The following is a 10521-nucleotide window of genomic DNA, read 5'->3' on the forward strand; positions in this document are numbered from 1 at the left end:
ACTTCTACAAAGCGCCACAAGAAAAATGTGTATAGAGGCATGTTGGAAGTATACTTTATTCTGTTTCCAACCATCTTTTTATGACAAAAGACAAACATAACAAGGGTATCGGTGGGTGACACACTTTATGTACAATGTGCACTCGTTTACCTGATGAGATGCAGCTATTTAAAACATGACCGTGTAAACGTGCAAAAATTTTCCCAACTTCTTACGATCACAGGTACACACGATAGACCGGCAGTGAGTTTTTGTAATACCTATAGTGCCACGGGGCATAAAATTTTAATTTTTCATGGAAGTTTTGGTAGCTAGGCTTATATTTTGCTAATATGAGCCACCAGCCTCAACACACACAAAAAGGGCCCTTCCAGCACATACCAAAGCAACTGCCATGGCTGCATAATTTGTATGAGGCTCGAGAACAGAGAGAGAGTGCAAAGCGTGTAGAAATGTGACCTGTTTGAAGACAGTCATAAAAGCTTGTTATCTGAAGACATCACTAAAGGTTCATCGGTTCTTATTCTGCTTGCAACAGCAACTAAATGGTAATGATTGGAAGATATTTATGTTACATGGTGGGGAAGCACGGGTAGAGTTCATGAAGAGCAAGTGCAATTTACGTTGTGTCCAGTCGTATAGTTCGCAATTTCTGGCGATCAGCAAGAATGCATGCTGCTTCGTTAGACCCTCCACAGTAGTGGGATGAAGAGAAGACGGTCAACAGCTTCCCCTTTTGTTGAACCTGAGGAGAGTGGAAAGAGCGAGGTAGCGAGTGAGGAGAGCACGTTGAAGCAGTTCGAATGCAAAGGTATGCTCTAGACAGGATCTGCTTCTAACAAAGTGAAGAGTTTATATGAAGTAGTACATCTGTATAGTGCTTTATTGACTAGTTCGTTGCGCTGAATCTTGATTTCCTCTGCTATGGCCATACAACACTCAACGTTAACCATTGTAAGACACGCAATACGTTTAATCAGCTTGGCAAATCACTCCAGAACTTCCAAACCAGCTTCTTACTGAACAATCTTCTCACTCCCTGGATGCACACAATTCTCAACATACTAGAAATTAAAGATTAGCAACAGATCAGGCTGGCCTGTATCGGACAGTGTCCAAGCTTTTAGATGTTGCAGTTGCAAGCCTGGTCAGCCTAGCCCACTTACATCAGTCTTAAGTAAGGATTAAACTATGCAAAAAAAAAGATATGACAAAAAAAAAAAAAGCAAAACAAAAGATGAAAAAACTAAATGATCTCGGGCCATAAAACATTGGGGCATAACAGAGTGCAGACTGAGATGTCAAATACAACAGTATTTGTCCCAAAGCATTCCAGTTTTCAAGTAGTCACTGACTGCTCAAATGTGCACATATCGAAATGAAGCTTTGTGGCATGTTTAACTCAAAAGTGACAAATTATGCTCCTTACTTGAAACCCTGCCTGTTGAACCTCATGTGCCCTGACAACGTGAGACAGCTCGTTGCGAGAAAGGAATTCTTCCAGTGCCTCTGCACTGAACATGTGTGCTGTGCCTCGTTTGGTGTTGGGCAGGAATGCCTTTTGGGTGTCCAAGGCAACTTCATTGCTAAGCAAAACATGTATGGAAGCGTTGGTTTTCAATGGAATGGAATCGTGGAACTTTTTTTTTTTTTTTTGATGGAAATTTCGTGTCACACTTGGCACACTCACCACCTTAACAGTTACGGCCTTAAGCGCATGCAGTCATTAATTCTTACCAGACGGTCAGCCACATGGCCTTTGCGACGAAACGGAGTTCCCCCAAGACAGTTTACGACATTCCCCCGAAACTGCCAAAGCCTTGTTACCAAATGCATGAAATGAACAAGATGGCGCAGATTTCTTTCAATTCGAAATAAAATGTTTTTATGATACTTAATGTTCTGCCAACTTTTTTAACGCTCAACGCCTTGGGTTTTTCCGATGAATTTTTGCACCCTGCTTGTCATTATGTCTCATCAGTTCGTAGTGATACCCTTGAACCACAGCACTCAGTGTCATCTGCATCTAAAGCTATGCGAAGACAACAAAGCATCAAAATAGCTTCAAAACAAATATGATTTGCTGTTGTATTTTTCAAACTGGCTAAGTGCAAACCAAATGTTGTTTCTGAGTGCTCATACTTCGAACAAATGTGGTATCACTACATTCTCTTCAATGTTCACATACGTGTTTATCGGTGTAGACACCATCCGGAAAATGCCTTTATAGATACTGTCTGGCAACCTCCCAGGGTTTAAGGCCGTATTTCAGCTACCTTTTCTTAATGCCGTAACCTTAAAAGCCGCATGTCTGGCCGTCTGACAGAGGTATAATATTTTTAGCTGCCAAATTACGGCATGCTGCTAAGTTTCTTTTCCACTGCCTATGAAATTACTCTATGTACTGGATGTCTCACTACACCAAACAAGATTTGAAAAAGTTTTAAACACGATGAAAAAAACAAAACTAAAGGGAGAAAGATACAAAAAAAACTGAGGTCTATTGGGCACACATGAGGAAATCTTACTTACGAGATTGGGTCACTCCACATCAGTTCCCAAGCCAAGGGAGATTGATTTTCAGGATCGTTGAGTGGCTTGGGAATCTGGTTGATTGCCGATAAAAATCCTCCGCCGAGCCAGGGTGGCGGTATCCCACCATGGACACAAAACACCTGTTTTCAGAAGCAGGACAATGAGTCACCCGTCTCTCGCTGAACAAGTAGAGCGATATAGCGCAAACTTAAGCGAGGCATTATTTTCTTGTGCCTGGTGAAACTAAATGAGAAGCAAGCACAATATGGAGTGGGCAGCATGGAAAGAAAGTAGCGGGGCAGAGGTGCTCAGGGGAACAAGAGCAAGTACAGGTGGTTGTGAGGAGATAATCAGTCTCAGTAGAACAACAAAAATTTACTGTGTTACACTAGTTGCAAAGGTTTGTTTCCTGGAAAACACAAATGGATTACACTGATGTAGTGGCTCTCTTTGAAAAATAGTTAGATTATCAGCATACCCTATTTCCTCCCATTAGTGTGTGACATTAACGTTTATAGTACAAGACCAAGTGATACGTTTCTCCGGTGACAAGGTTTTTTTATCCCTCCAGATCCTGCTTCAGCATTCTCCCCCACAGGTGCCCCCTTGGGCCTAAGTACCTTTGTTCTTGATAGGAAGTTTCTACTTTGAAAAAGCTCTAGGACAGCTTGTCCGTAATTTTTGGGGTCCCTCAAGGTAAAATTTATGGAAGCTTCACAAGACTTCACGTTTTGTCGGGCTGACTAACATCAGGCCGATCTGGTGCAGCTGACCGCTTGCTTGCTCTTCTATTGTAACCCTGACATAACCACTTTATGCACGAACAAAATAAGGTGTTCACTACTCCTGTGGCCTACGTCCACCTATTTCTCATGCTAACATTAACCACTAACATTATAGTGTACTCATTTAGTTCAAACCGAGTACTTACTTTATTGTCGACAACAGCAGCTATAGGCATGACATCAAAGCACGCATTTATCTGCTCCCAGACTTCGGCACCAACACGGTCACCAAACTTATTCACACATTCACTGTTGGTTGGAAAATCAGAAAACCATATGAGGATGAACACACTAACTAACATGCTGTACTAATTTCAATACATGGACAGTATTAGCTAGAATGTACGTAGGGCGTAAATCCAGCTCACAAAGCCGTGGGAGCAACCAGACGTTATTTTTTTCACCTGTAATTTTGAGTGATTGGTTGATTGATTGAGACATAACAAATATTTTGGGTGAAACAAGTGCCACTGATTTAATTTAGTCTATCAGGTTTAAGCAAAAAGAAATTTGGGTAAATATTGTTTAGGCCACACTTCTGAACAAATATGTGCATGTTTTGTGTTGAGATTTAGCCGTGGCAGTGGCGGGTATGGGGTACATGTACCTTTGGTAGTGCATTTGGGAAAGGGAAACTGGGGGCCTTCCCCATGTAAAGACTATGCCACTGCATTATGGAGCCTGTAATACCGACAGCTAGTTGATGCCTTCCAAATGCATCGAGAAACTGACACTAAATGTGTACATGTAGCACATAAGTACGTACTTGTAGAAGGTGAACATCTTCTGCACATTGCGCACCTCATGGTTGCCCCTCAGGAGGTAGAACTTATCGGGGGCTAATATCTTCTGTGCAAAGAGGTGAGAAATCACCTGCAATCGCAAGACCACCACTAGAATACATGTTAGTGTTCACAGTGTTCCATAAATGCTTTTAAGATGTCTGTGAATAGTAATGACCTCGAATCCATGTTCTCCCCTGTCAACGTAGTCGCCCAGGAAGAGGAAATTTGCCGGCGTTAAGACAGGACCCATACGCCACAGGGCTTTCTCAAAACAGATGAGGTCCCTGTAGTTGCCATGGATGTCCCCTAAAGAATGCATTATGAATGTTAGCCTGAAGAGATTTACAGAAACAAAGCAACCTATTACTACAAACAACATGATTCACAAGTATGATCACACACAACACACGAAATATGAAGCACAAGTATGTTGCAAATGTATTTTTTTTTAAATGCAAATTTGCTGAAACGGGATATTTCTGTACAAAGGCACAGCTTGGGACAAAACTTTACAGAACACCCGGGAGCACCCCTGGATAGAATAGGCGGTCACCCGTTTCTTAATCAATCTCTTCCTGATATCTAGCAGGGGGCCAATTTGATGAAGAGATAGCCAGTGCCCTGTTCAGTGAACTGTTGTCCCAAGCTGTACCACTAATATGCAATCCCCTACATATGTGTAAAAGCGCCTCGAAGAAGAGAACTGGCGTTGTCCGAAAACGTTCGAAAATGTTTGAAACGTTCCTGAAAACGAGTACTGTGGCTTACCTGCGGTGAGGCTTATACGTGTGAAATTACGGTAGTACGCTCATACGACAGTGTAAAAAAATATATGTTCCAGGTCCTTTCCATGCTCCTTTAATGCGCGTGCCAAATTCGGATCTCAGTTTTGTCTGTGGGAGATGTTACGAGCAAGGAGCTCACCCAAAATGTACGTTGGCACAGATAGCTTGAGGAGCCTCGGCTCGGCAAACATCAGCTCTCTCGTCTGTTTGCACATGGCTACGAGACAGCGGGCCAAAGCCTGACGATCCACCTCCCCCCAGCTGAATGGGTCCTTTGGCAGTCGCCCTGTAGTGGCTGCCCGACCATCCGCTTCCTTGCGAACTGCTCGCTCGAAGTAGCGCAGCCCCGCTAGCATTTCGTTTGCGTGGGATTTCTGCACAGCAGGGAGAGGACGTATTTTATTGCTCACGTGACATCCACTGAGCTGCAAGCTTCGAGACCTACTTGGTTAAATGAATCCACAGAGGGAAGACGCTCAAACCTTGTCTTCTCGCTTAGCCTCGAGCTCTTGGTGACGGCAGACGTTCCTGAACAGAATGACAGTTTTTGTTCAAAGGCAAAAAAATGGGCTGCTGAGAAGGTGGACAAAAAGTCTGAGCAAGATGACTCGGTGAGACCAGATTTTTCGAGTGTTACGGATAGTATTTCGGGCCACATATGGCACCACGGACAGCAAAAAGTACTTTTTGGGCTACTGAGGAAGGTAATGTCCAGATAGGTACTACATTATTGTCATCAAGGTCCTCAGAGTTTACGGGTGCACAAATGGGTTGTGACTTGATGACTTCTTGTGTGATTTTCTACACTACTAGATGCATTTTTTGAACAGAAAGCTCAGCACTTGGGATGCTTAATCCTCACTGTCCAGGAGAACAGTTTCTCTTCAAAATATTAGCGGCTCTTGTCCCGAGGGTCTTTCCTCAACGTTTCCTCACAGGTTCGCTGAATATTCTACCTTTCTACTAATCATCACAGTTTGTTTGTGCAAGTGATGCCACACCCAGACATTCCATTTAGCAGGCCGCCAGAGCTACTTTTGAAAGTTCAAGTACCTTCTAGGTCCCACAGAGAAAGAACGTCAACCAGGGTCCCCGTTCTCCTGACCTTCACGGAGTGGGTCGCAAGGTCATATTGGCCACCTGGAGCCTGAAACTTGTGGGTCACTTCCGTTACCACGGACTCCTCTGCTGTAAAAATATTCGTACATTTCTAACTCGGTACTACTGGCAGACACGCCTGACAGGCTAATGCGGCCGCTGTCAAGAAATGCTTGCTTACAGTTAGCACTCTGATCCATTGCATCGTTGGCCACAGTGGGATGAAACGTTTTTGACCTCTTGGTCACTGGTTCAACAAGCGATTCTTGCGTGCTGCGTGGGGACAAGTACATGCAGTGCATGCTTCTCACTTTCCACATAGTAGCCAAAAAGTACCCATAGATCCTTGTGCTTTTTGTTTTATGTTTCTTTTTTCTTTTTATGTTGGAGAACAAAAGTCAGGTTTTATTTCAGGAGCTACACATTGGGGTAAAATTAGGTGGCAAATAAAATAAAAAATGCATCCTAAAAAAAAAACTTGATCTCTCACATTTGACATGAACATCAGATGCTGAGCAGCTGCGCTGGATTTGCAGTATTTAGTTTTCTTTCGTCGCCCCAGTTTGCAATTCAGCAAGTCAGTTTTCAGGAGGTAATGGGTTTTACCCAAAGTGACGAAGATGGAAATCGGGGTATAAATGGGTTCTTTGCAGGTTTAACCACAAAACACAAGGCTCTACATGTGTGTTCCCCCCCGATCTTACTATTTCTTTTTTAACGTTGGCAACACTGATGATGGTGAGCGAAACAACAGGGACGTCCCTCGAAACTTCAACTGTCCGACAGCAAGGAGGAACTCGTTGAGCGGTAGTTGCCCTCCAAATGGCAAGCTGAAACTTCTGTCGTGTAGAAAGCAATTTTTGTTACCTTGGATTTCTAAAATGTCATGCACTGCAGTATATGCTATAAGCCGTACATACGCAGCACTGGTTGCAGTAAACTTGTCTAGTGCAGCTTCGTCCATAGTAATACCTCGCATCTCTTGAATATCCTTCACCATTTTCCTGCAAGAAAAAAATTCACTGCTGGTCTCCGGTATAAACCTCCTACAGTAGAACGTCTGCATAATCGAGCCTCTGTATGCAGTAAGGAGATAACTCGACTTATCCCATTTCTAGCATTTTTGTTGCAATGACATCTACATACGAGTATGTACCTGCCATAGAAAATTTAGGACCGTATTGCAATTTATTGACCCACTACAGGAGGGTAAGAAACAGGAAATGCATGTGCGTCAATGGGATGGCCAGTCAGATCAGGCCCCTTTTCTACACACACATACAAATGGTTTAGCTTAAATTTTGCTACAATGCAGAAATTAACTTCGACTTCCACCCGAAAAACGCGTTCTTCCTACCTCACCTGATCGTATCAGCAGTGCTACCGAGTGTTATAATACACAATAAATAAATAAATAAACGTGTGCACAAAGCCAATAAGTCGCATTATGCTGGCCATCTAAGACATTATTTTCAAGATTGTGCTTGTTTAGCAGCACGATAAGCCCGATCCAGGATGCTCCATTACCACACAGGTGACTTCACCCTACCTGGTGTCACCATGGTTCAGCCGTCAATGTCCAACTCGTGATAACTTTTTTTTTTCCTGCGCAATAACCTTCTGCATGCGGTGTTATATTGAAGAAGGGGATATGGCATGCTCCTGGATTTTTTTCAATTTCTGGCAAGTCACATACCTAAAAACGATGCTAACAGGACATTCATGTAGAGTAGACACATACATATATGTTGCACATTTTGCATTTGCGTTGTTCGAGGAAACCCAGCTGCGATTACTTTACCAAATATTCACTCGAAGTTTTCTTGGTTTGGAATTTTTAGACTTATCCCTTTAACGCACACAGGCGTTCAATTAACCTGCATATAGTAAAGATACAAACTTGTGGCCCAAATGTGTTGAAACCCCAATGACATAGTGAAGTCTTTCTTTTTTTTTTTACCACTCTGACCAACTTCATTATGATCAGGTTCTAATGTATGTCTGTGCCAGAATATTTACAGCAAGGCACACCCTTATATTTGTTTTAGCTGAACGTGCCACACCCATAAGCCATGTCCTCATGCATGTTCGTCACTATTTACAGACTTATTAGTATGCCATTGCCTGTCTGTAACTACTCCAGAGGATTCATAGTGCAACTCTGAAACCATCGATCAGCATTCCACTGGTGCGGTAAGGAAACAATCGGTAACGCTATTTTTGCTTTCGTTGGCGCGTCAGCGACACAAAGGATTTGAGAGCAAAAGAATGCTCACAATAGCTAACCTGAACTCAGCATATTCCATAACACCGTCACAGTTTGTGTCATAGAGGCGAAAGATGTGTCTGCAGCGGAGCTCTCCGGGAGTGCCGCCGTGCTGGGTGCCCGGCTCCATGGCCGCGAGCCCCAGTACCAGTTCTTTCCACGTCAGTGCTCCTCTGTTGTGTATGTCCATTGCTCTGCAGACAAACCGAGAACGTACTGCACCATACGAGTTCCACCACTGAATGTTACCTGAAGATGATGATTGAATTTTATTGGCGCAAAAAACAATTCAGGCTATAGCGCGCCAAAACCATGGTAAAATTGTGACTAGAAACACTGTCTATGCCTTCGGGGATTACCGCTGGAAGGTCGCGATCCCGCAAAAAACAACAACAATAACAAAAAAAAAAAAAAAAAAAAACACACAAAAAAGAGAGATTAGGAAAGGACTTAATAGACAAGAGGAAAAAAAAAAAAAAAGAACACCCGAATGCACAATTATCGCCCGATTTCTCCCCGAGTTACAGATTTAAAAACAGCGCCTGATTTTTACCCTCCGAATCTGAGAAAGGCATTTAACCCGATAAAGTCACTCCCTAGATATAAACAAAGACAAGGTATGATAAAAATATGCATATATATATAATATGCAGATAGATAGCCAACATCTCTCAGAAAGTTATACAGGGTGTTTGCTCTAACGTGTCCAGAAATTTTATTTAAAGCGAGCGATAAAAGAGAAACGAGTGCTACTTTTCAGCTACTTGACTAAGAAACAGGTGCTACTAGTGAAGCAGTACCTGTTTCTTACTCAAGCAGCAGAAAAGTACCACTTGCTTTTCTTTTATCGCTCACTTTAAATATAATTTCTGGACACGTTAGAGCAAACACCCTGTACATAAGAGTTGATTGTTACCTGAACAAATCGCCGAGATAGGCGGACACTTCCCAGCCGAGTGAGCTGAGGTACCCCTGGAATGTACTCTCGTTCATGTAGGTGCTGGGCCGCGAAAACTTGAAAAAGTCGAAGCGCACCATATCTTGTTCTGCGACGCAAACGACGCAGAGATTTGTGACTCGCCCGAAAGCAAAAAGGTGTACGGAAGTAATTTCAAAACTTCACCTTGCTGGCCAAACTTGGCAGATTCTAGCATTTGCTCAATTTGTGACTTTGCAGGCATGACCTGCGACGAGAGCGCTGCGCTTGCATTGATCTCTGTGAAGTCGCACGGCACGGGAAGTTGCCTGGCCTGTAGAAGCATCTTGGACAGTTCGGCGGGTTCCACACCCATGAACGGGTAGGGACGCATTTTGGACATGCGTTGAATTTCGTCTGCTGCAATCCACTGCAGGCGAATCTGCTCTGCCTGCTGTGGAGACATTGAGTGTGTGTGTGTAAGCCTGCTGTTTGTTCCAAGACAACGCTACCATCTATTACCATGTCATCCTGCTCAACTGGTTCCGTTACTTTTATGGTGAAAATAATTCTTGTGTAAAATGGGCGATGCAGTCCTGGCTGTATCCGGAGCACCTGGATCATGCCCTGGTTGACATAAGCTTTGATTGACAGCTAAAGGAAACAAGATGGTGAAACAATCAACGGAAAAATAGTTATATAGAAAGAATCGCAAGACCATAGTTAATTTACAAGTTCTCGGATTAGAGATGGTGTGAAGACTTGTCAGTAAAGAACGACCAGTCGCCGATGCGAAGTGTGAAACAGCAATTTCACAGACGCTCCTAAAGCCGGAAGCGTCCGATGTTCGGTGGGCACAAACGATACCAATGTGTTCACACAAAAAATACCTCTTTGAGTAAAGACTCCACAGCACTGTCCCAGCTTTCGCCTTGCATGATTTCCTTGTAAGGCAGCCATAGTCCCTTGTTGGCGCCTTCCACTAATCCACAGCGCATATCATTGTCGTAGCAAAGAATTGTAACATAATCTTCGAAAGTTTGTGGTGCATCGTCTTCCGGCCTCTTTCCGGCCGGAGCTGAGTTGACAGCCATAAAATAGGCCTAAAGGCATGCCATTTTAAATTTCAAGCGCTGAGACGGAACGCGCATCTCCGTCACGAGGTTACTTTTGAAGCAACATGTTATTTTCCATGATATCTCCGATTTCTTCTGAGAACCATATCCAAGAGCACCTCCGCACCTCGCTCGATGGTTCCTGCGCTTCATTACCCGTCTGTTTCGTAACCAAACGAGTAGAGTTAAAAGCTACGTCACTGGTAACTAAAAATTAATTCAAATTAAATTTATTT

The 10521-nt window shown here is 43.3% G+C and overlaps 1 protein-coding gene across 3 annotated transcripts; it reads right to left on the bottom strand.

Annotated features, from left to right (window-relative positions):
* Positions 1 to 36: 36 nt before the first annotated feature.
* Positions 37 to 10455, bottom strand: LOC135371046 (uncharacterized). Of its 3 annotated transcripts, none has more exons than XM_064605018.1 (17): positions 10061 to 10455; positions 9693 to 9824; positions 9378 to 9621; positions 9171 to 9300; positions 8275 to 8448; positions 6909 to 6992; positions 6693 to 6827; positions 6170 to 6261; positions 5944 to 6078; positions 5336 to 5418; positions 5030 to 5264; positions 4281 to 4411; positions 4087 to 4193; positions 3467 to 3569; positions 2533 to 2675; positions 1430 to 1586; positions 37 to 745 (listed from the first exon to the last, which is right to left on the bottom strand). In XM_064605018.1, exons 1-17 carry the CDS (start codon positions 10262 to 10264, stop codon positions 620 to 622), a joined length of 2415 nt encoding a protein of 804 aa, XP_064461088.1. In that variant the 5' UTR covers positions 10265 to 10455; the 3' UTR covers positions 37 to 619. The 3 variants fall into 3 exon arrangements, with proteins under 3 accessions (XP_064461088.1, XP_064461089.1, XP_064461087.1); XM_064605019.1 differs by having other exon boundaries at positions 6693 to 6824; positions 9378 to 9624; XM_064605017.1 differs by having other exon boundaries at positions 9378 to 9624.
* Positions 10456 to 10521: the final 66 nt, after the last annotated feature.

The sequence above is a fragment of the Ornithodoros turicata genome, chromosome 10 (assembly GCF_037126465.1).
Source record: "Ornithodoros turicata isolate Travis chromosome 10, ASM3712646v1, whole genome shotgun sequence".
Lineage (NCBI taxonomy): Eukaryota > Metazoa > Arthropoda > Arachnida > Ixodida > Argasidae > Ornithodoros > Ornithodoros turicata.

Bases quoted from the DNA above. Each gene is read 5' to 3' on its own strand.
- LOC135371046 (XM_064605017.1), bottom strand. From the start codon at position 10,264: ATGGCTGTCAACTCAGCTCCGGCCGGAAAGAGGCCGGAAGACGATGCA. The intron at 5,419-5,943 runs GTACTTGAACTT...CATTCTGTTCAG, and splicing joins TTCTCTGTGGGACCTAGAAG to GAACGTCTGCCGTCACCAAG. The intron at 746-1,429 runs GTAAGGAGCATA...CACTCTCCTCAG, and splicing joins TTCAACAGGCAGGGTTTCAA to GTTCAACAAAAGGGGAAGCT.